Source organism: Alligator mississippiensis, chromosome 3, assembly GCF_030867095.1.
Source record: "Alligator mississippiensis isolate rAllMis1 chromosome 3, rAllMis1, whole genome shotgun sequence".
Taxonomy (NCBI): domain Eukaryota; kingdom Metazoa; phylum Chordata; order Crocodylia; family Alligatoridae; genus Alligator; species Alligator mississippiensis.
The window spans coordinates 61,834,674-61,862,422 of record NC_081826.1 but is presented as its reverse complement, the minus strand read 5'-3'; the positions used below and the strand labels follow the sequence as shown (position 1 = coordinate 61,862,422).

At 42.6% G+C, this 27,749-nt stretch overlaps 1 protein-coding gene across 4 annotated transcripts in view; it reads left to right on the top strand.

Annotated features, from left to right (window-relative positions):
• SULF1 (sulfatase 1) overlaps positions 1–27,749 on the top strand; it is a 175,868-nt gene that overhangs the window by 86,309 nt on the left and 61,810 nt on the right. For all 4 annotated transcript variants that reach the window (XM_059723992.1, XM_019498559.2, XM_059723990.1 and 1 more), the window contains 3 exons: positions 11,915–12,154; positions 25,098–25,249; positions 27,460–27,629. In XM_059723992.1, the coding sequence (XP_059579975.1) occupies positions 11,915–12,154; positions 25,098–25,249; positions 27,460–27,629 (562 nt within the window). The remainder of the gene's footprint in view (positions 1–11,914; positions 12,155–25,097; positions 25,250–27,459; positions 27,630–27,749) is intronic.

The window sequence follows — 27,749 nt, the reverse complement described above, 5'->3', positions numbered from 1 at the left end:
ATTGCTTTATATATATATTTTTTACTGATTATCCCTTTTCCTGATTTAACTCAGCCTGTTCCACTTTAGGAGGTATATATCCAGCAAAACGTACTATGTTATCCTAAGAATGCACAAAAAATATGGTAATAAAAATTGCAAAAAATACAAAACCATTTAAGAATTCAGACTGCCTCAAAGAGGAGGAAACTCCTTTCATGAAATTTGTTATTTTATGATGGTCTGCTTTTATATAATATTCTTAAAATGTAAAGTTATTTTAAAGTTATCTATGCCATGGTACCAGATGGATGAAAATTTATATTCTCTTTCTGTTTGTCATATACCATGTCTGGTCTGCTATAATATATACATATGCAAAATTGGCCTAGTTTCAGTTTATTATTTACGTGTAATTGTACATGCCTTAAAGTCTGTCTATTTTCATTCTCTGTCATGTATATGATAGCAGATCAGGCTTGTTGCCATATGCACATTACATTTTTGAGAACAGCGTGGGCACCCAGGTAGGAAATGATATTCACATACTTTTCTTGAGGGGACAAAAATTTATAACATTTACAGGATGTTTCTGGAGACTTTCTTTGCATGTTTTCCCATAAGTAAGCTATAAAAAAATATTAACTCCAGCTGTGCAAACAACTGATTTTTTTGGTTCACTGTCTGAACCAAAATATCGGGGTGGGAGAGGAGGGAAATATTTCAGGTCAATCCAAAATATATATTTTTTAAACTTTTCAGAAAATTAAGGTTAAATAATATCATTTCTGTTTGAAATGAAACATTCAGTTTTGAGAATTTAAAAAATTTTTAAACTATTTTTTCCTGCACAAAAGTGCAGGAAATTGCTAAATGGAATATTTTGGTTTGGAAAATAAAAATATCTGCTCTGTGTTGAAACAACGTGTTTCAACTTTTGGGGAATTTCCCAGTGTCCTTTCTGACCAAAACAGTTTGCCAAAATTGCTTTGAATTTTACTAAATGTTTCTGTTGATCCAAATCTGCATTTGTCAGCAAAAAATGTTAACCAGAAGAAATGGCTGAGCTCAGTATAAGTTAATTAATTGTTCAAGCTATTATTATTTTTATCTTTGTCAAATTTTGCTCCTGACTTAATATAACCTTTTTGTGGCCCTAAGGCTGTCATTAATAACAAGTATATCCCATTTTAAGGCTAACCCTGTTATCAGGTATTGTGCACTGAGTTCCAAGTTTGGGCTTTTAGATCTGTGACTGTCTAAACTATTTTATGTCTTATTCTAATGCTTATTCTCTCTAAAAAGACAACATGATAAATAGCCATTTTTCCAGTGCTTGAAAAAAATCCTGTATTACTAGCTTAAAATAACCTATAGCTATTGTGTATGTATGTGTCTTTTAATTGCAGACATTTTAGAAATGGTTAAGTCCTGGCCTCTGTTTTTGTGATTAGTGAGTGCCCTATTCCATTAGGCCAATGAATCTCAACCAGAGTGCTGCTAGATCCCTTTAAGGGTGCCCTGGAGTGCTGTGCAGTGTTAGCACTGTTAGGTGTGCAAAGACCTACACATGATTCACAACATGAACATGGAGTTTTCAAAGAGGAATCCATGGTGTCAAAAGCATTCTGACCTGTTTTGGTCTTTCTGAGTTCTGTGAAACTGAAGAATTGTTCTACTATATTACTGTAGTGAAAACAAACAAACAAACAAGTAAAAGCTAAAAGCTTATATTTTTGGAAGGGTGCCTTGGATCTAAAAATGTTGAGAATGCCTGCATTAGGCACTGAAGCCAAAGTGCAGAGTGGCCATTTGGACAGAAGGTGCCTCCTATAATCATAGAATCAGAAGAGAGGATTACATATATTATAGGAGAATAGCAAAGATGCACCAAGGCTTTGGTTCATATTAAATAACTACTATCTTAGAAAATTGCATAGGAGATTCAGAGGCCTATGGCTACTATGCTGGATCTGTAGGCTATCTATGCACGTGCCCGATGCCTGCTTCAACACATTCTAATTAGAATGATTAATTGAGTGTGCTAATTTGCACACTCCAGCAGCTTTGACATCACATGAATTCAGCATCCCTGCACTTCAAAATAGCAGTGGGGCACTTTAACTAAAGCTCATCAAACAAGCTTTAATTAAAGTGCCTCCATCGCCATTTTGAAGCATGGGATGCTGAATACACGAGATGCTGTGGATGCTTTAATTGGCTCCCGGGAGCCACTCTAATTAAAGGCCCCTCTCCTCTCCTCCCCACCTCCTTCCCCCCCTCCCCCCCCCCCGATCCTGGAGCACATATAAAGACTCCCATAGTACCTACTACAGCTTTTCTTGCATATCTGCTTTACTTCTCAGTTGAAGGAAAACTGTGCTCCATAATACCTGCATCATTTTCCCTGGACACAGTAAATTTGCATGTCCTTTTTGTAGGTGATATTAATTCTGCCTCAAGACCCATAATATCTGATTCTTTGCAGTCTCAACAATAGATCCTTCTGTTTATTTGACAGATTAAAGATGCACTCATGTGAGTTATAACCTTGCCCTTTGAAAGCCTCAGGTGAGCAAAGCTAAATTTCACACAAGTGAGAGCTGCTTATGCTAAACATGGTGTCAAGTCTAGGATTTATAGAATGCAGCAAACTAGATTATTCAGCATAGATTATTTTCTATTCTATTTTGAGCATAAGTATTTCTAATATCTCCTCAAAATACATGCTTTTTTAATATATAAAAATATATAAGATATATAAGTACAGTAAAATATTCATTCTCCTCCCTGCTCTAAATCATAGCACTGAATAAAACAGTGGAGTAAAATACAAAATATAATGTCCAGGATTAAGGGAAAGAATTATTATAGCTTATAGTGATTTAACATAAGCAATTAGTATTTGAAGTTTTGTGATCAGTTTTTATTAAGAGGAACTGATCATGCAAACATGTTTATTTACAAAGAATGTACCTAGAGTCCTTTTTCCCTGAGTGTAATAGGATCTAACATAAATAGACCATGTCTTTGCTCATAGTTCCAAGCCTCTTTTGAGCCAGCACTCTGTCCAAAAATCTCTCCTCCTTAGTTTTCTCTCAACATTGCAGTACAAGTTCTTTGAATGCTCTTTGGAGTTTCCTGGCTGGCTTCTCTGTCTGTTTCTGTGGTATTTCTGCTGCATCTCCTTCTCAGACGTATACAGCTTCCTCAAGCAATACTCTGCTTCCTCCATTTGCTTCATTCTTCAGTAAAATCCCTTACCCAAGTAGCTCTGGTTCTTAAGCCTTCAATCTGGCTGTTCTTTTGTAGTATGGCTTCTATTATTTTAGCTACCTATTCTAAAAAGCAGCTTAGTTATTACATAAGCAGACAAGGTACTTCGGGTAAATCCAATATCATTTATTAGACTGAGTCAAATAGTTGGAAAAATACTTCTTTGTAAGCTTTCAGGTATAAATACCCTTCACCAGGCTGAAGAAGCATCTACAGTTGGTGTGTGCTCTTACAATTATAATAATAATTATTACATTACATTTCTCATAAATAAAGGGTGGCTATTCAGTCAGCTACACCAAGGATTTTTCAACCTCTAGCATTAACAATAAATCATATGGCTAATGTCTTAAAGATGTTGGGGCTACTAAAATCTCATTATGATTTCCAGTGAATAGAAAAATATTACTAGCATAAATACAAGCGATTTTACCTTGTTCTATTTTCTGATACCAGATATGGGGTTTTTGATGGTTTCTAATTTTGTGGAAGACACAAGGGAAAAGGGGGGAAAACAGATGACAAAGACGAGGCATTTGTAGGCATTTGTAAATGTGATGGGCATTCACTCTCCCTCCTTACCTAGGGCCCCATCTGCCACTCAGTGAAGCCCATATAAGGATACCAATTGGCTTCAACAGCAGTTGAACTGAGTCCATAATTTTGTAAAGTAAAACATGTTTAATGCAAGGAGGAAAATTATGTGATTTTATTCTTCTCAAATTAGCATATGATTCATTCTTGAAATCAAAATTAATCTCTTTTTATGAATGAGGGAAAAGGCATATTATGTTCACCTGCTCGAAGTAGCAACTTTCAAGCTGGGAAAGCTAGAGCTAAAGAAAAGTTTTGAACATAGGTGTCAAACTTAAGGACACTGGGGCTCCTAGAGGGATCAGGAATTAGGGGGCAGGATAAGCAGGGGCAGGGTGTACCACCAAATTCTCAGCTATAGAGCCCTGCTGAGCAAACTGGCTGCATGGGAGCAAACAGTTGTATTAACTCCTTGACTGGCATTTGCCCTGCTGCCACTGCCAGGTCCAGAATGCAATCTGTAAGAAGCCCTCTGGGCCAGACTCAACCCACAAGGAGTTCTGCAAGCCAGATCTGGCCCAGAGAGGTGGATGGGGTTGACACCCTGGTGCATCCAGGTGGTTTGTGGAATCTCTACAAAAGGGGTGGACAATTATTTCAGGCGGAGGGCCACTTACCAAGTTTTGGCAAGTTGTTGAGGGCCGCATGTCCCTTTCTGGCACAGGGAAGCAGGAACAGCCCCATGGTCCCAGGCCAGAAGCCTCTGCTAGGCAGGGGTTTCTGGTTGTGGGGGCAGGGCTGGGCAGGCCTTGCTGCTGGGTCCTGCCACCAGTTTCCTCTGGGGCCTACCGCTCCTGGCTCCTGTCATCTTTGGCAGGCAGCTAGGAACAAATAAATATTAATTTTCTAAATTTGTTAGGGGCCCCACAGACCAGATAGAATGGCCTGACAGGCTGAATCTGGTCCCCGGGCTGGATTTTGCCCATCCCTGCTCTATAAGCATCTTACAGGTTTGTTGGTCTGCACCTTCACTAGAATTTGTGAAATACTCAGAGCTGCACAAAGAGGTATTAAAAGTGAGAATATGTCAATGAACTGAGAATTCCTCTCTCCTTGCTCCTCAAATAGATGATCAAAAAGTATTCTGGAATTTTGTCATAGTGAGAGCTTGTTTTGGAGGGACATGTCTACACTACAGCAGTATTAGGAACTGGCAAAGTCAGGGCCTAGCATGCTTTATCCCCCAGCTGCACCAAACCTAGAGGTTTTCTGTACAGACACTCTGAGATTGTCCCTGTGTGTCCATTCTCAAAACCTTATTCTCTGGCATTCCTGAAAGTGGCCATTGCAGATAGAGGCATGGCATAGCCCAGTGATTCTCAACCAGGGTGCTGGGGCACTCTGTGGTGCCTTGAGATGCAATGCCAATACTGTTAGATGTACAGACATGATTTACAAGATAAAACCCAGAGATGTCAAGTAGGACTCCACAGGCCAAGTACAGACATTCGAAAAGCCCAAGCCTAAATCGATTCAATCTTTGCAGATTATTCTAACCTGTGTAGATTGAACCAGCAAGCAAATGAATAAACATTCACTTTTGATTCCAAAAATGGAGCCACATGTCTGCAGTGGCTCAGACCAAAAGCCAGGGGGCACTAGAGTGAGCCCTCCCTTACTTTCAGCAGTGGCTGAAAGGCTGGAGGGAAGTTGAGCTGAGGGTGGGGGAACATGGCCAGGCCCCAGCAGGCCAAATAGGGAAGGGTTTAAACCCCCACCCTGGCCTGCACAGTGCCCAGTTGGGGTGTGCCTGAAGGGGGAAGGGGGAAACAACTTTGCCAGGTATTTCCCACCCCGCCTGCACCATTTGAATGGGGGTGCAGGAAGGTGGGAAATACCTGATGGGAACAGGAGATGTTTAATTCTTCCCCCTCCCTCCCCTGTTCCACTGGCATGGACCCCAGCTGGGGTCTGCCAAATAGGGGCACAGCAGCCCCTGTCAGGCATTTCACCCTGCTTGTCACTAGACTGGCGGGGGGGGGGGGGGGCCATAGCCAGCCCTGGCAGCAGCTTCAAGTGAACGAGGGGATGGAGGGGGGAGAATGAAACCCCACTCTGTCCCCCATTTGCTTGAGGCTGGTGCCAGGCCTGGCCAAGGCCCACATCACTCCACCAGTGAGTGGGACATAATGCCTGACAGGGGATGCTGCATCCCGGCCTGGCAGACTTTGGCTGAGGTCCATGCCGGCGGGGTAGGGGAGAGGGGGCAGAATTAAATCTCCCTCCATCCTCCATTCGCTTGAGATTGCTGCCGAGGCTGGCCATGCCTTCTGCCACTCCAGTAGCAAGGCAGGGGAGAATGCCGGACCCCCTGACAGGGGTTGCTATGCCCTAGCCAGGCAGAGCCTGGATGCAGTCCCCTGGGGGTAGAGGGAAGGAAGGGGGGAATAAACCCCCTCCCTGCCTCTTCACCTCAGGAGGCCATGCTGGCTGGTGTCTGGCCATGCCCCTGCTCCTGCCACTGGAGCAGCAAGGGGGGAGAGACCCTGACAGCAGCTATGTCCCACCCAGGCAGACCCCCACTGGGATTGAGGGAGGAGGGAGGAGGGAGAGAGGGGGGAATAAATCCCCTCCCTGCTCCCTTCACCTCAGGGAGCCATGCTGGCCAGTGTCTAGCTATGCCCCTGACCCACCACTGGAGCAGTGTGGTGGGAAGGACCCTGACAGGGGCCGCTATGCCCCAGCCAGAGTGACTGCAGCTGGGGTGGGTGGGTTGAGAGGGGAGGGAGTGGGGAATAAATCCCTGCCCTGCCCTCTTTGCCTTAGGGGGCCATGCCAGGCTGGCATCTGGCCAAGCCCTCACCCCTCCTCTGACCAGAAAACATAGGGGCAGGGCCCACCCTGCTCTTTGGAGCAGACAGCACAGCCCAACCCAGGGCTGCAAAGCATGCTGGGATGCTGGAGGACTCTGATTTAACTTAAACCAGGAAGGGGTATGGGACAGAAGTTCCATAAACCAGTTTGACCTCATTTATTTAAGTCTGACACTGCATTCAACCAGGTTTATCTTAAACCAGTTTCAGCTATTTTGAAACTGGTTTATGTGCATTAAACTTCTGTTCTGTTACAGGTTTAAACCAGTTTCTGATCACTTAAATTGGTTTATGTGTAACTTCTTTCCTTAGCCATAGCGTCAAAAACATTCTGTCCTGTTGTGGCCTTTGCGTTATAACAGAAGACTTGTTCTGTTATTTTTCCGTAGTCAAAAAAATGAGTGAAAACTAAGAGCTAGCATTTTCTGAGGAGTGACAATGTTGAGAACCACTGGAATAACCTCACTAGTAAGCTTTCAAGTTTGGAGCACATCAGCAGGGGAAAGGTAACAGGGCATACTCAGGTCTACCCTTACCAGACATATTGCTGCTGCCACAGTCTAGGCCAGGGGTGGGAAAAATACGGCCCATGGCCCTGATCCAGCCTGCCAGGCAATTATATTCAGCCTGCAGGGCCCCTAAAAAATTTAGAAAATTAATATTAATATTTATCAGCTCCTGGCTGCCTGTCAAAGATGATGTCAGCCTGGGGCAGTAGGACCCAAAGGAAGCCAGCAGGAAGCAGCAACAAGGCCAGCCCGGCCCAGCCCTGCCCCACCCCACTCCCCGCCTGCCCTGGCTTTCACTGCTTCCCTGCATGTCTGCCAGTGGCATACCATGGATCTCTGCTGCCCGGGGACCAATGCCTGCATTTGCGTCCCACCCCCGGGGACAATCCTAGCAGGGCGCGGCACCCCCTCTCCTGCCCCACAGCACTTTGGTGGGGAAATTGACACTGCGGCACACCAGACTCCAGGGGAGTGGCAGTGACTGGAATTTCTGGCTGTAACAGGTAGACAAATGACCAACCCTCTGGCTGTGTGGGTGGGCCACACATCAAACATGGGAGGTGCGATGGCCTATTGGCTCAGCTGGCACCCCCCAGTCATTGCCCAGGGGCCATGGCCCCCACCCGCCCCCCCCATGTTGGTACACTGCCGATGCCTGCTCCAGCACCACGTGGCCCTGGGATGCATTGCTGAACCATGGGAGCACGGGGCTGCACTGATACCCTGCGGCCAGGAGTGGGAGGGCATGTGTGTGTGTGTTGAGGGAGGGACAGAGAGAATGTGTGTGTTCATAGGGCAAGTCTCAAAAGCACACCCTGCCATATACGCAGACCCCCACGTCCCCACCCACTCACACCCCAGTCATCTTCCCCCACACACAGCCCCCACAAATGCCATACCCACCCACACCCCACATATCCACACACACACCTACATGCTCCCTCACCCCACACCCTCCTCCACATCCCACATCCCCACATGCCCACAGCCCCCCACAAATCTATAACTAGGCCTGTCCTGGGAGGGGGGCGAATTGGGGCAACCACCCTGGGCCCCACACTTTGAGGGACTCCGCAGAGCTGGGTGGAGTGACCTCAGCCCCTCCTGCAGGGCACCATGGGCTTTGCATCCGGCCACTCGCCACTCACCACCCCCTTGCACCCCCTCCCCCCCACCGCTGACTTCTTCACATCTGGGCCCCACACAGCCTGATTTGCCCCCAGGACCCGTACCCTGCTAAGATCATCTCTGCCTATACCCACCCCACATCCCCACAATATACAAGAGTAAGACTTCATTTTAGCTATTGTGCAATCAGTTCTATGTACACTACACAAACACATATAAATCAGGACAAAAATATTTTTTGAAATCAAATTAATGAGTGTTGTAGATGTTTGATTTTTAGAATATAATTTGGTATTTTTCTGGTTCTGAGATGGTAAAACCACTTGCTGAAAGGAGTACTCCTGGGGGCAAGGGGAAGGACTTCTGGTGGCAAAGGTCGGGGGTTAGGGGTCGGGACTTCCAGTCCCAAGATGGTGACCAGGGGGTGGGGCACCTGTCAGGAAGTGGGGCTACCCATGTGGCCCTCAACAGCTTGCCAAAACTCAGTAAGTGGTCCTCCACCCAAAATAATTGCCTGTCCCTGGTCTAGACAAACCCTGAGACGTGACAATGGGAGACATGACCACTTGTTGCACAGTTAGTCTCCAGAATAGTAAGGCTTCTTCCAGAAACATTTGGTTTTTGAATAAGGATCTGGCTTCCAAATAGATTCCTCTAGCAATTCATAGCATTATAGAATAGTGGGGTTGAAAAGGACCACAGAAGGTCATCTGGTAGTCCATCTCCCACTCAAATCAGAATTTCCCTGAACAGCTAGGCTGAATTTTTGATCTGCAAGTGGCAAAGATTTGAAACTTGGTGACAACAGCAAATTTCATCCCCCACTTGCATTTTGCTGTTCAAAGGAAGCAGTCTCACCTGCTCTCAAGTGTTTGCTTCCATTGGGCTAAATCTATTATCAGTGTCTACCTGGAAGAATAAATTATGGAGTCACATGTAGGAGGCTGGCAGGAGCAGGAAGCTGGCCCAATCTGAGGAATGAGGATGCATTACAGCAGCCTCTCATTTATAATGCATTGAAGCCAGAGAGCACATATCACTGCTGCTACTGCTGCAACAGTACGCCAGAGTGCTACTGTTCTTTTGCACTTGCACCCTGTAACAATTTTCATCTAAGGATCAGAAAGCACTATGCAAAGGTGAACCAGTTAAACTTCTCAACATACTTCTAGAGAGGCTGAATCATCCTTCATAATTCAAAGGTGTAAACTGAGGCACAAAGAGCAATCATGCAGGAGTCAAAAGCTGTAAATGAAGAAACATAAAGTAAGGATATTCTTTCATTTGACTTTTATTTAGCAGTCCAGATAAAACTCCGGCTGAAGTAAACAGGAAAACTAGTCCTTAACTTCCCAAATTATCTCTCTTTCAATCTCTTCCTTTATATATATGAATCTTGCATTTTCCTAAATATGTTAGTAAATAGTAGGGCTGTGCAAAGCTTCGGTCGCTGATTCAATTCAGCGGAGATTCGGCTCAACTCGGTGGCCGAATCTCTGAATATGAATCGAATCAGGAGATCCATTCTGGCCAACTTCTGGGTCTGCTGGGGGGCTCACTGGGGGTCCCCCCCCACACCCCACTGGCTCAGCGTCTGGTGCCTCCTGGGTATAGTACTTCCAGTCCACTTCCAGGTCTGCTGCTGAATGTGCGGGGGCCCCCCGCCATGCTCCTGTGGGATGCTCCATCTACCCCAACATCTCAGCATTCACGAGCCACACCTGGTAACTCGAGGTATGTAGAAGAAACATATAAAGCTGTGTCTATGGCTGAATCACTGATTCTCCGAATCGGAATCGAATCTTCAGATTTGGATTGAGGCGAATCGAATCGGGACATGTGATCCAAATCAGGTAATTGAATCACTGCCCCCTGAATCGGGCTGAATCCAAATCAAATATGGCCCACTTTGCACACCCCTAGTAAATAGGTATGCTGGCAAAAGGGGGCACTGTAAAAAGTTAATGAGCTTTGCTTCCCATGGGCCCAGTCCTGCAGCATGTGTTTTTTGGAGGCCACAGGTCCTAATATTGTGGGAGATTAACTTTACCAATTGAAAGGTCTGTTGGCTCCCACAAAGACTAAAATACCTTGTTTTCCATTCCCACCCCTTCCTTTTACGAATTGACAAGAAGATATTCATATACTGAGTTAAATTTAAATTACTTTAGCCTGACAGAGCCAACACAACAGCATTTGGAAGACATGGTCAGTTTGAATTCAAGCAAATGGTTTTAAATGGTTTCAGATCTCCACCTGCCCTTAAGCATCCCTCTCAATTTTGTGGTTTTACATTTTTCATGGTTTTTAAATGTTTTTCTTAATCCTCTTGCTTTGTGAAAGACTCAAACAAAACAGCAAATGAAACTGTTTATGCGACATAGCAATTGACCATAAACAAAGTGCTGTCAGCTGTACTAAGTAAACTATTCTTTTTTTTTTTAAGAAGAAAACATTTCTACAAACCACTTTTGAAAATCCCTCACAGTTATACAAGTACTGCAATATACTGAACCACTTATTTTGGGCCTGTTAACCCCTCCCTGGTCATCTGTGGCTTTTTGGATGACTGACCCTGGAAAACCTTTGGTAGCTGTGTACACAGGCCATAGCAAAAACTGTTCAGCTTTTCTGCAGCAAGAGGCTGCTGCAGATCTGGAGATTCTACCTCACTTCTTCATTTTTTCCATAAAAAAATAGTTGTAAAAAGTCTGAAAAGTTTCCATGCCCTTAAAATTGGATTTGTACAGAATGGTGTCTCCATACTGAACAAAACATTTTTTTGTAATTTTTGAGGTGTGGGACTATTAACAAAAATTATCATGCAGCTTCATCCTCTATGCCAAAGATGACTCTGAATTAACACTTAGATATTGAGAGTGATCCACATGCCCCCTATCTGCACAGAGACAAAGTTCATTCAAAGGGTTATTGTCATTGAATTTTATCTCTTAGTGTCTTCTGAAAAATAATTTAATGCTTTGCCTATTAACTGATGATAAATGTAGAGTTAATTGCTGTTTCTGACTTACTATGGGAATGTAATGCTCCCCTATTATTGAAAGGCCTGGAAGCTGTGCACATGCCACAGCCAGGGGCAGTGCTGTACACAGAGGGAAGAACAATAGTGGTAAGGGTGTAGCTGGAAATTGCCTGGCCCTGGCTCTGCTCTTTGCTTCTTAGTGCTGGCAAGTGGGCATAGGCAAACTTCTCAGGCTGTACAGCTCAGATCTAGTGGCTCCATGGGCCATATATTGCCAACCCCTGCCCTAGGTAACTGATAGTTTTTCTACAATAACAGTCAAAGACCCACTGGTCTGTGAATTTCATGTGTCTAACATCTTAACCTTAAATAATTAGGTTAATCTATACTTTTGCTTCATGATTAAGCAAGAAAGAAAACTAACTCAGACTACTTAGACTTCTGAAAAAATATTTTTGAGGTCATGATATAAACTGTTTACCATTCACTTAAAATTAGAGCCAGCCAAGTTACAGGGTGGCCAAAGCCAGTGACTGAAGGCAATTAATTTGACCTTTATATGTTTTTAAGAAATCGGGTAACATGGCAAATACATATTTAATTGTATTGTAATCAGTTATTTTTTATTTCAGGGTCCTTGCAAGTGATGAACAAAACTAGAAGGATCATGGAAAATGGAGGGGCCACTTTCATCAATGCCTTTGTAACCACCCCAATGTGCTGCCCATCTCGATCCTCCATGCTAACAGGGAAATATGTTCACAATCACAACATATATACCAACAATGAAAACTGCTCTTCTCCTTCATGGCAGGCAACACATGAACCACGTACCTTTGCAGTGTATCTCAACAACACTGGGTATAGGACAGGTAAGAAACAAATCCAGTGTACAGTAGATTTTTATTAAAAAACAAAAAGATGGTGGATATTAAGGGTGTATTCAGTAATAGGTTTTAAATTTCTGCCTAAAATGATGCAAATGTGGTCTTGGATTAGGTTTAAAGAGCAAAGCATTGTGTCAATATTATGGCAGGGAAAATGTGTGTCAGGTTGGAGTGTGGCACTGCATACTTGTGATGGCTTGCCTAGCCTTAACACCAACATACTAAATAAGGAAACTTACTTATAGTGACCAGCATATTTTCATGTCTGGATGTCTCGGGTAGGGAATAGACTGTGGAACAGTTGCACCTGAGGAGTGAGAAGTACGTTTTCATGGCATTGTGGTGTTCAGCTGACAGTCCTGGCTGTGACTGTGGTTAGTATTATGGCTTGCTTGTGGAGAAGTCACTAACATTTATAGAAAAAGATGTTAGGGAAATGGTGCCAAAGACCTCAGAGGAATGAAGTACCTACAGAGGGAATGAAACAAGGTGAAGACTATGATATGCCTTTAATTTGGGGTGATATTCATTTGCATTTTCTGAAACTGAACTATGTATTTAAGCAAGATTGTTCTGCTGAACAGCATCATAAATTGATAGTTTTCTTGTAAATTCCTGGTGGTTTTCTGTGGTCAGGAGATCCCTTCTCTATCTACAAAGAACTCTTCTCATTCCCTTCGGCTGAGCTTCAGCTTGACGTAAAGCCTCCAGTTCATATGTTTCACTTATCCCCTTAAGAATAAACCTGTACACACTTTAGGCTCCAGTCTGACTCTTTTGCAAAGTTATAAAGGCTGTACACGGTCATCAAGGTGCAGATTATCCAGTAGTATCATTTGACTGCAAAGACTCTTCTTTACAGAACCAAAGAGGCATAAGTCCTAGTGCCAGCTGGGTTCTTTACAAAGTTTGGTGGCAAACAAGTTTGTCTCCATCAGTGTGCAAGGCATGGGAACAGACTGCTTTGAAAATGTATAGTGGATGAATGTCCCCATGCTGTCTGCTTGGACCAGTGATTTTAATTTAGCTGTATCCTAAAACTATCTGCCTCTGCACAACAGTCGCTCACAAGCCTTCAGAGTGACTGAATCATGTTTAAACCACAAAACAAAACAATCACTTATTTTCTTGGGGTCAATCTTGGCACTGTCCGTCATCCCGAATATTACTTTACCCCCGAGTATATCGATGATTTCAATGGGATTATTGGTGGAGTAAAGTACTATTTATGAGTAAGGATGGTAGGATCAGGCTCTTTGGTCTTTACTCTGTAATGCTGATTTCAGTTTCCAGTGTAATTAGAAATATTTCCAGGTTGTTGGATTTGTGCTCCCAATCTGGTTTGTACTCCAAGCCTTTCTCACATCCACCTAGAAGTTGTCAAGTGTGTTAGAGCATTTACTCTCTTCCTAACATAAGGTTTTGTAAAGCCAACACCTACCTATGTGAATCTGAACCTCCTATGTGAATTTTATTGTAGTAGTGGATTTTCTCTGGGCCTTCTCCCTCTCTAGAAGACATTTATATCAGCTGAGCCATGGGACGTGTCAAAGAATAATAGTGCAAAAGAAAATTGATAGGAAAGTCCCACAGAGAACAAGCACCACATGGCCATTAGTTTTAGGAAATTGTCAGGAAAATGGGGTTTTAGGAGGGAACTGTCTCAGAGAAGTTAAGAACATGAAATAAGTGAAATACTTCCAGAAGCATACACTGTTTGCCTCTACAAATACCTGCATTGGGATGGACCATCAGCATCAGAGCTTACTCAGTCCGTTGTCTTTTCAGATAAGGGCTCCTTTCCAATTATCCTTCAGTTAAACTTACAGTTGACAGCTTAATTAAAATCAGGCTTTAAAGTATCTTCACCATTGTGCAAGGACAATGTTACTTTATTACAAAATTATGAGAAGCCCTGCATGTTAAATTTTAGCAGTATATGCACCCATGTAATGCTGGAAAAGCAAGCATGCAAACGTTCTCACTTTTCATAGTACCACAAAGATGGTGCATCCACTACAACAAGCATGCTACTTCTTCAAAGAAGAACTTCCGTGTAGCACTGTGTTCTGTAGTGCTATGTGCACCATCTGTCCACTTGCATGTAGCACTACAGAGGGTCTCTCAGACCCACTGCATCCACAGTACTCCACACCTCCTCTCCACCCCCAAGGAGGAGGTGGCTGACTCCCTGACAGCCTGCCCAACAACAGAGAGCCGTTGCAGAGCCATGCCAGGACCCTACTGCTACCACTACAGGTCTCCTGATTCCCAAGTCCAGTGCACTAGGCATGAGGGAACAGGGTTACACATAATGCAAAATAAATTGAGCCCGGTTCTCTATTCTGAATTAACTGTACCTAGCTCTCACTTTGCCTAGGATAGCACAGGTTCAAGTTAGTAGGAAACCTACACTCTCCTGCTTATATACTGCCTTTAATTCCCAGGTCCTCAAATATTCCCAGGTCCTCAAATATTCATAAGTCATCAATATTCATAAATCATCATCTTTCTTTAATCTACTCTAATCTTAACTCTGTGCCCAATTCTTCAAATGATAGCCTGAGGGGCAGACTGCTATCGTGGAATGGAGCCCCATTGAAATCACTGGGACCCTGTACAAGTATGTTGTCCATTTTTATACTGTTAATTGGAGGGCTGGGGTCTGAAATGTGCAGCTATGAATTGCAGTCATAGTTTGAGTTTATTGGGAGGGAAAATGTCATACTACAAAATGAAATTTGCCTTTTTTTTAATCTGCTCAATTTATCTACTAATATAGGAGAGGATGCTACATTGCACAGGAACCTCAGACAGTGCGTATAATACACCACTGTTCAGTAATAGCCAGAAACTGTGCTGTGCAGAATTGGGGAAATTCGTGTTCAGAATCATTCTGACTTTTAATTAAATAAAAAAATTAAAAGATGTCATATTATCCAATAGCACTTTTTAAATGAGCTGAAAACTAATGCAGCCATGAACCAGGAGCAATACAGATTCCTGATTTTAAAAAACATAGGAACCTGTGGATATTAAAACAAAAATTGTTAACAGTGGGAAATGGCAGGGGACAGTGCATGAGGTATGTGGGGAAATGAAACTAACTATAGAGAAATGAAGAGGACTAACACATTTGTTTTTACTTTATCAAATCCATCTGTTCAGATGAGGTGAATAGTATATTCTGAAAAACTAAACCTGTAGAGAAAATCAGGAGAAAAAACTTTAAAATCTTTTAGCCGCGTGGTTTCTGATGTCAAAAGAATTTCTTCATGGCATTTAGATCCTTGTATTTGATGTATAGGATCACTTGGTTTTGTTTAATGCTTTCCCATTGGTCTGTTGCTTTCCTGTTCTTTCATCAGCTGTAGTATTGCCGTTGTTTTTACACAACTTTATTTCACCATTTTCCATGTCCCAGTCTCCAAGCATGGAGGCTAAAGCCTCTCTTTTCTCTGATATCTGCTTTCTAGTTCTCTAAATATATTCTTAACTTGTCTTGAGCTCCCAAAAACAATATCCTGATTTTCACCACAAGAAATATATATGAAATATAAGTCTCTATATACCCTGATATAACTTAATACTATGGATGCACATTAAATTTTAGCACTATATTTACCCTTGTAATAATAGAAAACCTCTACAGAGGGTCTCTCAGACCCCCAACATCCCACAATACTCTTTGCTTCCTCTCCACCCTTCTAGGGGAAAGAAAAGCAGTATAGCTCTGCCTTTCAGAAGGTAGAGAATGGCACTTGCAAAAGGTACTGTTTATTGGTAGCAAATATAACTAGGCAGTAGATAAAGAGTTTGAGAGAACCGTAATATGAGCATAGCAGATATTTAGCAAATGTCACTGCTGCTTTTAATAGTATTTTATTTCTATTCTATAGGATTTTACATTTTCAACAGTTAAAGTTTCATTAAAGTGCAGTTTAGTTTGAAAAGGATTTGTAAAATTGGTACCCTTTACTCATCGGATTTGATTTTTATATATACTCTGAGTCATACCTGTTTAATATTGCTGTATATCAGTGTCAACTCCTTGTAGCCCTGCACAGTCAACACAGCTATGAGAAAGGAAGCTGGAATCTGTGTGGTTCGAGCACCAACAACAGAACCGATAAGTTTTATGTTCCAGTAAGTTTTACATTCCAGTTCTAGGGATGGATATTGCCCTTACTTTTGTATTTGAATAAAATCACCAAAAGAATCACTTAGACTTTTTTTTATATGGTTGACTTTGGGAAGACTTGATGCCCAATTTTGTATTCAATGCTCACAAGTATAAGCTGATCAAAATATTTTAGATTCATGCATGCCAGTGTTCCTGGCAAAACTAATTGCAATTCTTATCTGTTCATAGAACAGAAATAATACCATAAGAATGAAAGTGCCATACTGGGACAGATCAATGGTCCATCTAGCTCAGTGGTCTCCAACCTTTTTATGGTGAAGATCACTTTTTGTAAGTAAAGAGCACCCTGCCCCACCCCACCCTGCCCCTCCGCCTCCTGGACAAGCTGCCCAGGCTCTGATGCCATTCACCCATCCCAGCTTGGGTGGCAGGGGGTGTGGCTCAGCCCAGCCTAGCCACATGCGTCCTGCTGCTCCTGATCGTGGAGCCTCTGACAGACTGAGATCGACTGTCAGAAGCTCCATGATCGACCAGTCGATTGAGATCGACTGGTTGGTGATCACTGATCTAACTTAGCATTGTGTCTTTGATAATACCTTTAACAATGGAGCAGGGCTTGTAGTTTTCTGATGGGCCTACACCAGGGGTGGGCAAAATACAGCACGAGGCCATTTTATCTGGCCTGCAAGGCCCCTAAACATTTTTGAAAATTAATATTTATCTGTCTTTGGTTCCTGTCAAAAATGACAGAAAGCAGGGACAGTAAGACCCAAGGGAAAGCCAGTGGGCTCCCGCAACAGCAGAGCCTGCCCGCCCCAGCAGGGGTTTCTGGCCTGGGACCATGTGGCTGCACTGCACTGGAACCTCAGGTAAGGGGTGGGCTTGGGCTGCGAGTGGCTGCAGCAGGGAGTGCCGGCCATGGGGCAGGCAAGGGGCTGCTTTTCCCCACGTTCCCTGCTGGGGAGCAGAGGGTCTGGGCTGCATGCTGCCCCCTGCCAGTACTTCAGGGCTAGGGGGCACTGGGAGTGAGTGGGTGCATGGGACCCACACCAGTGTCCCAGTGCCAGTGCCAGCACCAGTGGGACCCAGAGCAGAGCAGCAGGAGTACAGGGTCCCAGCCAGCAGGGGCTCTATGGAGCCAAACCAGCTCCCCCCTCTCCCTGCTGGTGCAGCCTAGCCCAGCTCCACAGACCCCTGCCATCCTGTGCCCCACCAGCACTGGCCCTGGGACATTGGTCCCAAGATGGTGACCAGGGGGCGGGGTACCTGTCAAGGGGTGGGGCTACACATGTGGCCCTCGACAGCTTGCCAAAACTGGGTAAGCAGCTCTCCGCCCAAAATAATTGCCCACCCCTGTTTTAACCCCCTGCAGGTCAGGTGCTGCTCTCAGGTCACCAGTTGTATAGCTCTGTTCTACTACATTTTGGGGAGGATGCAGTAAGACTGCACACAGTATTCTAGATGCAAACACAGCATGAATTTGTATGGTGGCATGATGATCTTTTCCACTTTATTTTCAGTTTCCTTCTTAATGATGCCCAGCATCCTATTTACATTTTTGTTTGCCATTGTGCATCGAGTTGATGTTTTTAGAGAACTATATCTGAGCAATGAGAGCCCATTTCAGTTTCAAATATTTGAATTCATATAGTAAAATACTCAAAACAAAACTAGAAACATTATATTTTATATTATTATGTTACCCCTACTCACTGTATTATTCTTTATATGTAGCTATATGTATAACAAAAAATTACATTTAAGAAATATTATCAATATTATTAAGACAAAGCACTCAAATTAGACAATGCCAAAATTAATGTTTCTTTTGTAACCTTTACTCAACCCTCTTTGTCGCATGCATTATGATACAGCAAATAATCACATCTTTTGTGTACATTTTTTATATTAAAAAAATGCTACAAACTAAAATAAATTCCATCAAGTGGTTCTGTAGTTGTATCCACATGGGTCATCAGCCTAGAACTCTACTGTTTGAGCTGATGAAGTAATTGGTAGGAGTAATAGGTTGTCTGGCATCTTTGTAGAGGAGGAATTGGTATTTTCCCACTAGCTTTCAGGTGTATATGCACACAGCAGGGGAACAGAGAGATTTACCTGAGGCTCTGAAGGGGTGCGCATTATTGTGGACATACATTCTTCTACTCAGGTAAGGCTCCTGGGGCCAGCACAGTTTCTGGCCCCAGCCTCCCCTACCCTACCTGGGGCAACTTGCTGCACATCAGATTGCATGTGACACAGGTGCTCCCTGGGGACAAGTAATGATGGCACACATTGTGCTGCTGCTATTCGTCCCTAGGGAAATGCACTTCCCCACTTGTGAGTATGTGTCCTCCTATTCTGTCCCTCCAGCCTTTCTGAATTCTGTCTCTTCTTTACTCCTGCTTCCCATTCCCAGTCCCATTCTGTTCACCCAGGCAGTAGCTGGCTTCTCATCCGAGTCCCAAACTCCCTCCTTATAATAAATTCAAGCCAAATTGGACTCATAGACCCCTACTCTCTGCCTTGACTGGTGTAGTGAGTCAGAAGCTCCTAGTGCTAGGTGACCAGGATCACTAAGACAAGGAAGCAGCAAAGCTCTATTCTGTGTTCTTAAAGCTAATAATACAACTGATGAGCTGTCTAAAAGGGAAAGTGACCAGGCACTTCTCGTATAAGGGCAATTGGTACTTTCTTCCGCACTCAGAATTCTTCAAGAAACTCCAGAGACTGATCCATTACAAGGTATGCTGCCATGTCTGTTCTTTTTGGCCATTAAGAGAATTTACTGCACAGTAAGGGCGCACACATGTAGACACTCACCTGTACTGTGCAGTACATTAGCCTAATGCTCAGTAACACATCTCATGTTGATGTGCCTACTGAGAATTGTTTGGAAGTGGCATGTCTGCTTGTATCTATTATATTTTAGATCCAATTCAAACCTCACTGTAATGATAGAAATTGTGATTTAAGGACACTCTTACTTAGAAGTCTACAGAAGCTCCTCAACCCAAGTGCACCACCCCTTTTATCCCCCTCCAGGTGGCCGGTGGGACCAATCGGGGGACATGAGAGTTGAGTCTTCACTCAGGTCTGGTTTCTCTACCTGGCCCTCAGGTGAGGCAGGGCAAGCCTTCCCCCTTTCCAGGGGCCTGATTGGCAGGGAAAAGGAAATCCCCCCTCAATTATTTTTGATCTTTTCAAAACCCCTGGGCCAAGCCACCACTGGCTAGCCCATCACAAAAGCTTATACCTTGGCCAACATGGGCACTTTTTTATAGATAGCAAAAATAACTTACCTGATAGAAAAGCCACACTTGACAAATTTCAAGTGCCTACTCCAAAGCATGAAATCTTGAGGGTTTTTAAACAACAGCTTGCCAGATTTTGTTTCATAGGGCATAAACATGTTTTCCACTAGCATTGTACCCAGTGTACCATGTTAGAGGAAAGTTTCCAACAGCAAAAGAATGGACCTGCAACAGACTCCCAAGCTAATTGATTTTAGACCAGACAGCTTAAGTACAGAAAAGTTATAAGCAACCAAAAACAGTGTCTTATAATTAGATACATCAGACTGTCTTAATAATAGCAAACATTACAGAGTTGCCTAATAATAAATTATTTATTTGTATATAAATAAAAAAGGATCCTCCAGGACTGACAATATGTATATCACATTATAGAATAATGCCCTTTGCAACTGCTGAGTTGTTAAACTGTACATTCTTTTTATGGTTATAATGAGGGCTACTGAGAAATGCCCACAAAGCTGTGAAAATAGAAAACCTGAACTCTTCATAAGAAAATAGTCTTGTGGTTAAGTTACAAGGCTGGGAACTAAGAAATCTGAGCACTGTTTCTGGCAGTGCCTTAACCTTGCTGTATGACTTTGGGGAAGATGAAGGTTAACTATTGTGGGCCTCAGTTTCCAAATGGTAAAATTGATATACTAGGAACCTTAACTGATTGATATTTGTAATTTGAAAGAAGTGCTTTAATGTTGCCAAGTAGCATACAACTTGGGGAAACCAAGAAAACTTTTCAGTTTTGTAAATATTTTTGAGAAAATAGGAAGAAAGCAGGGAGACATTTACTGGAATACTACCGGACTTTTGGTTTTGTTGGGCTCTGTCCCCAAAAATGTTAAATCATTGTGTCAGCACTGAAATGTCATATAAACAGTTCTTTGCAACTCCAGTAAGTGGTTTCCTCATAGTTCATCTTGTTAAAGGAAGTGAGCTGTCTACTTGAAGCTGTTGTCTGGGTCGTGATGAGTAAAACCTTACTGTATCATGTCTTTTTAGAGATTTTGTTTTGCTTAAAATCAGAAATGTTCCCACAAACTTGAATGAGTAATGAGAGCATACTATGTAGCATATATTCTTTGGTCTGTGGGAAGAATATGGTGTTTCTCCATTAGACATACAGTTCAGGTATGTGGTATCTATTGATGCAGTTAGAAGTAATGGGTAATTGTCTTGTGTAATGCTTTAGAAATTCAGTGAAAACATTTGATATTAAGAGAATGAAAATATGTGTTGAGTACTTCGAGAAGTTAAATCCTATTAAATGAAAACTTCCCCGTAGAATCCACAAATATGTTGGATCAAATTATTCCATGCTTGCAACCTCTTAATCTCGCTATTTTGTTCTCCCATCTAGGTTGGGGATCATTAGCTAATTGTTAGGGGGAGAGATAACAAAAAAAAAGCAAGCTTTAAGAAATGCATTTTACCAGATACCTGCATTTCTCTAGATACTTACATGTTTTAGTGACAAAAACACTCCCATGGCACATAAATATCCAGCATAAGTGCTCACTATGCCATGTGTTGTTGTTTGCATAAACTTAATTGAACATAGTCACAAAGGCTGCAGTTATTCTGATGTACTAAGCTACTGTACATGTGATTAAAAAATAACAATGTGTCCTGGGAACAGTTAGCAAAACTGCCAGAATGCAGATAAAACCTGTCTTATTAAAATGCAAAAATCTGTATTTATCTTTGCTGATATCCCTGTGGGGGCTATTACTGACAATAAAGAAAAGATGTCTACTGAAATGGTATTACTTTTTAATGAGCCTTTTTACCCATTGAGGTGTAATCTCTATTTTATTAATTACAAACAGAAATGACTTCCTAAACCCCATTGCTGTGCTCAGTTGATTCTAAATACGTGCCTCGCCTGCAGCTGTAGTCTAGCCAGTACTCAGACTTGGGCAACTCAGAAAGCTTAAAGCTACAGCCAAGTCAAGGATGTGGGTTAATTCTCTAAGCCAAATATATGAAAAGCCAGGGATAAGGTTCACACATTCCCATGCCAGTTCCTGGGCAGACCTGTAGCACACACCATATTATTTTAGTTATTTACAATCCTTTGGTTTTGAAAACATACACAAAACACTCTCAGTGTCCACTCAGTGACCAGAGTTTTGCCCCACAAATGGGCACTGTAAGGTCTGTAACCTCAGTCTGTAACTTTGTTCATGGGCAGAGAAGCAGGTCCTGGCTGCTACTATTGTGCTTGAGCATTGTCTTGTCCTCTCTTACGTTCAGTAGTGTTCAGGAATGTCAGTGGAGAAACAGCTGAACTCTTGGTTTCAGTAAAAAGACAAATATATCTAATTATTCTTGTTCTCCTGAGCTTTTGACCAGTAAATCACCCTTGGTTAATGTAGGCTACATACATACATTTAAATAATCTGGGAGAATTCTCTCAGGTTTGTTCTCCTGGTACTGACATTCTAATGCTGAGGCCCTGAAAAGTGGAGAGCTTGTAGTGCTGCAGCTGGGGGTGTGGGGCAGGGGAAGCTATGCACATCTCAGCACTTTCTACAGACTTCCTTAGTCTGCTTGGTGACAGATGGCAGCAGTCCATAGGTCAGCCTTGATTGGCTGGTGCAGACTTCCCATGGTCATCCTGTGTTATGCTGCAGTACAATGTGAGAATTGTGAAGGGATGTGTGTGTGGGTGGGGGGGGGGGTTCTGCTCCTTCATGGAGCAGCAGTGAGTCTCCCTAATGGGGGGAGGAGGAGGAATGATGAGGATAATGTTATCTTCTAAGAGAAGCCACAGCTTGTGTAAATATTCACTCTCCCATGAGAAACTCTCCTGGGAGTAATTTAACACTAGTTGTTCCCAGGTTATTTTTCTTCTGGAGCAGCCATTTTTACTCTAAGAGGCTGAACACACTCATGGTTTCTCTTGTGAGAGCAGCAAATCTCCCAGGAGAAATTAAATGTCTGTATGAGGCCATAAATTGACAAGCTCAATCTGTTATCAAGGCTGCTGATGTTCTGATCCCCTCATCCCTTATGCCTAAAATTATATAAAATCTTATATTAAAAAAGCATGATTAAGGTTGCAAAATTAAGCACTTACACATGGAAATGCCAGAATTAAGTTTGCCTATGTAGGCTTAATTTGTCCTTAAATTGTACAGTATGTCCCTGCCAGCCTCAAGTCTCCTTTTCAGTAACTTAACTGATGGGGGGTGACTCGGGCAGCAGCCCCAGGTGCTGCCTGTGTGTGGGAGCACAAAAGCAGCTTTTGCTGCACTTGCAACTGATTGCACTGTCACAATTGGCATGGCTGGAGCTGGCACTGCTGCAGATGTAGATCCACACTGATGTGCCTCTATTCCTCTTCCTTCCTAAGTCCAGCTTACTTCCCTGCCCTCATTCTTGTCCCCTCTGTATTCAAGTCAGGTAGCTCCCAGTACTGAAACCACGTATGACCTGAAACAACAGATAACTGCAAGTTTAAGGGCAGATTCTGCTGAAGCCTTGGCTGGAACATACTTAATCTTAATTGATTCTTGGAGAAATTAAGCTACAAAACTCTAGCAAGTCTCCAGTGATCATATATATAACAAAGTTTTACAAAGCTTATAGCTTGTAAAATATGATAAATTTCAAGGGGCCTCCCCTGCCACCTCCACTGCTGTGACACGGGCAGAGGATGCATCACCAGGGCAGCTCAGAGCTCACAATAGCAAGCAGCTTTCCTACATGGCCCCACTATGCTCTGCAGCACTGGATTGCACCTGCTGGGCTGCAGAGGACCTGGGGGAGGGCAGCAGGACAGGGATCTGAGCCCGCAGCAGGCAGTGTGCAGCCCCCATACCATGCACAGATCTGGGGGGCATGGATCCCCCCTGACCCCTAGGAGTGTGTGCAGCAGCAGGGAGCTAGCCCCACACCCTGATACCCAGGGGGCCTTTAATTTTAATCATGGGGTTTTTTTGTTTTTATCAGAGAATTTGCAATTATTTTTGATTAGGGAAAACCAGGCTCCCTGCTTATGAGTGGTGTTCTGGTTGGCATGAGAGTGGCATCAGGAGCAAATGTGTGACCATCATGCCAGCTGAATGACACTTGGCAGATACGTAGCCTGATCATACCACATTAATGTTACTTTTACTAAAGTTAAACTGAAGACATTCCAACACTTTTCCCAGTAGAGACTTTCCAAGCCCATTCTTATAGAATGTGAATTTTTAACATCTCTGCCCACATGTGCTTTTTGTTTTGATCTAAATTAAGGCGCTGTCATGCTGCTTCCAATTATTAGTAAGAAACAGAGTGTGGGGTATATGGAATGGAACTAGAAACACTGCCAGGGAATTCACAGTGTTTCCTGATGGCAGCAAACATTCAATTTTTTTTCCTCCTGGAGCAAAAATGGCTGTTCTGGGAGAAAAATAACCCAGGAACAACCGGAGTTAAATCTCTCCCAAGAGAGTTTCTCCTGGGAGACTGAATGTCTGCATGCTTTCCCCTGGCTTAACTTATCCTGAGGACCAGAAGGAGTGAAGCTTGGGAAAAGACTGGGGTCACCGCTATGGAGAAGGTGCAGGGGCTGCTGTTCCTGCCCTTCCTGTAGACCAGGACAGGAGGGAAGGACTTGCCACCAGCTGCTCCCCACCAGCTTCTCACACTGGAGTTCTCAGTATAAGAAGCTTTGTTGCGTGGCCCCCGCTACTCAGCTGTTGGGCACTGGGAGCCAAGTGGCAGGAGCAACATATCCACTGCTCCCTGCATCTTCCCCAAGCTGGGCACTTTGTGCCAACACTCACTTCTCTCTGTTCCCAGAGACTGGGAGTGGAGTGGAGGAGGTTGCTCCCTGCCTGTTCCCTAGACCCTGGTCAAGGGAAGGCATGGGGAGTCAGTCCTTGCTACCACACTCCCCCTGGGGATCAGAAGGAGTGAAGCAGGCACACTGCTTCTCTCGCCTTCCCCACACCTGAATCACCCCAGCCTTGGGAAGGTACAGAGACTGGGCAGAAAGAGCAACTGCAGATTGAACATTGGTGCTGCTTTCTCTCTCAGAATGTCTGTTCATAGCTATAATCACATGACTCCAGAAGTTGCTGTGTTAGAAGAAACCCCAAAATAAAGATAACTGGTAATACTGATATAAACCAGATCTGCTAAACACCACTTTTATAATAATAAAAACAAACACAAATGAATGAATAATATGAACAATAAAAAGCAGATGTTAAAATTAAAAAGTTGGTCTAATAAAAGATATCAAATTCACCCAAGGAACCTTGTCTGCCGATGTTAAAATTATGCATTTGTTAAAACCCCCTCAAACTGATTTTAGAAAGCAGATTTTTAGGTGAAAGCAGCATTTTGACTTACACTAATCCATATATTGTTATCTATAATAAAAACACTTTATTCACATATTTATGCATTTGCATTATGCATTTCAACTAGAAAATTAATTTTGTAAAGCCTGATGTCTGTTCCTTCTTTCCATTCACAGCTTTTTTTGGGAAATACCTCAATGAATACAATGGCAGCTACATTCCTCCTGGGTGGAGAGAGTGGGTTGGATTAGTCAAGAACTCTCGCTTCTATAATTACACCATTTGTCGGAATGGCAACAAAGAGAAGCATGGATTTGATTACACAAAGGTATTTTCCAGACACATTACACAGTATCAAATGACTCCATCTATTTAAAAATAGTTTTCTCTTTATTAATTAATAATAGCACCCAATATGTTGTTTTCTTATGGTGCATTTAAGGTCAGTCTTTTGTCCTATTGTGGAATGGCCAAAAACTTAAAACAGCTCTATAATTTAGTTGGTTGATTTCTAATCCTCAGATAGAAATGGGTGGCTCTATATAAATACATACATAAATAAATAAATAACAGACCTTTCTGAAGAAAATTTTGGCCTTATTCTACTGAAATCAAAGTTAAGACTACAGAGTAGCTGCTAAGACAATAGTTTTTACTCTCAGAAGGAAAGCTTAACTGGTGCTGTTTTCCATTATACAGTGTAAAAAACTGTGTGGCTGTGGTGTCAGACTCCGGATATGATAAGTTAAAAAAAAAAAAAAAGAAGGGTTTGGAAAACTTCAGACTTTGTTTGCACTCATGACAAAATCTGGAGGATATGCCAAGGTGACCTGCCCACTACAGTGAGATTTCTTATAAATATTTAGTACTACAAATCCTAGTTTCCAGCCTACATAAAACGAATTGGAATTTCCTCAGTGTGTAGCTCACCGAAGATAATACAGATGTTGCAGCTGTGGTTTCTGACCCATGTAATGAGATTTTATTGGAAGCTCACAATAGCAGTTTCTGATTTACCCACCCACAGAAATTACATGTTACTGATTGCAGAGAACATAAAGTAGAAAATAAAGACTTATTGGTTAGTCGAGAATTCCTTATGCACCCTATGTCCATAGCAAGAGTGAACAACGTATAGGGAAACAAGAGGGAAATGAACGCTTTGGAAAGGCACCTATCCAGGCAGTGTTCTAATCTGGGTCTATTTCATACCAAAAATTGGTATGAACTCTGGTACTCTGAAGGGAAACCAAATTTTCACTGTTTTTGTAAACGAGTAATACTGCCTCCATCATATTGTTACAGGAGCATGATCATTTAATTTAAGGCTACTATATTGGGGGAGTTGGGGGGGGGGCGGGGTTTCTGAGTGAGAAGGTCCCAGCTGGTTGGCTTGTCCTAACACTGACATGCATCACAGGCCCTGTCCCTCAGGCACTGATTTTGCAGCTGTTCAGGGCCTTGAATCCACAACATGTGATTAGTCATGCCTGGAAGTGTTTGACATTACAAACATTGTCTCAGCACTTTCTCAGTGAAGCTCACACTAAACCTCCAGGCCGATGATGAATGCTTAATGATGGCAGGTGGTTTAATATAAGTGTTCATCTTTTTTTCTTCATTTCATTTCCTCCTTTTCCCTGTAGGCTTCTACTTGCCACCTTGGCTGTGGGTTAAGCCAGTTTATTAGCAGCTCATCACCTTAGCCTCACCAGCTGCACTCCTTTAAGTTGTACGATTAAAAGAACCTGAGCCTACAGGAATTCAGCTCCTCCCTATATATATGTTTGCAATTTCTTTGATTAAAGTTTTTCCTAGACAACTGTATTTTTGCAATGTGTTAAGTGTTGTAGATTGCTCCCGGGTCTCACAGATGCAAATTTATATTTTAACAAACGCACACAAAGTCTTCAGGAGTAAATATGAGTCCATATTAAATGTGCATAGTTTTCTATAGTTTGGAGTCATGTTTTTTCAAGAGTTTCATCAACCACATTTGAGAAATCGATATATGTATGTTATCTGCTGCTTGTATGTTACAAAATGTCCTGTTGTCAACTTTGGTGGTCATAGTTAATAGAACCCATTATTTTCTGGATAAGAGAATTTTGCAAAATACACTCCCATCTCATATTGTGCCTACTTTAAAAAAGTCATTAGAGCTTGGTTTCCCCTATGTTTTTCAGGCTCACATGTCTCTTCAAAGGTATGTTTTTACTTCCTGATCTAAGCTCTAGTGATAACTTGGAATACCATGACTTAATAGACAGATAAGGTTCTTTGGGTAAATCTGATATCTGTTATTAGACCAATTCAGTTAGTTGGAAAAAATCTTCTTTGCGAGCTGTCTGGTACAAATACGCTTCATCAGACTGAGGAAACATCTGCAGATGGTCTGTGTTCTTCCTGGATGGAGTAGTAAAGCAGCTAGAGGCCAGTACATATGCAAGAAAGCCAGTCAGTTAAAATGTAAATAGAATGTGATCTGGTCAATTATGCACTATATAACTTTTGTTTTGTCTTAAATGTATGTTACAGGACTACTTCACAGACTTAATCACTAACGAGAGCATTAATTATTTCAAAATGTCTAAGAGAATATATCCTCATAGGCCCATAATGATGGTTATCAGCCATGCCGCCCCCCATGGCCCTGAAGATTCTGCACCACAATTCTCAGAGCTCTATCCAAATGCTTCACAGCACATGTAAGTAAAATTCAGACTTTTGTCAATACTGGCTATTTGTGTTGCCTCTCACAGATTTGTTTTTTGAGACACTGAAGCAAAGTAGAATTCAAATGTAAGGAGTCTATAAAAAGCTGTCCA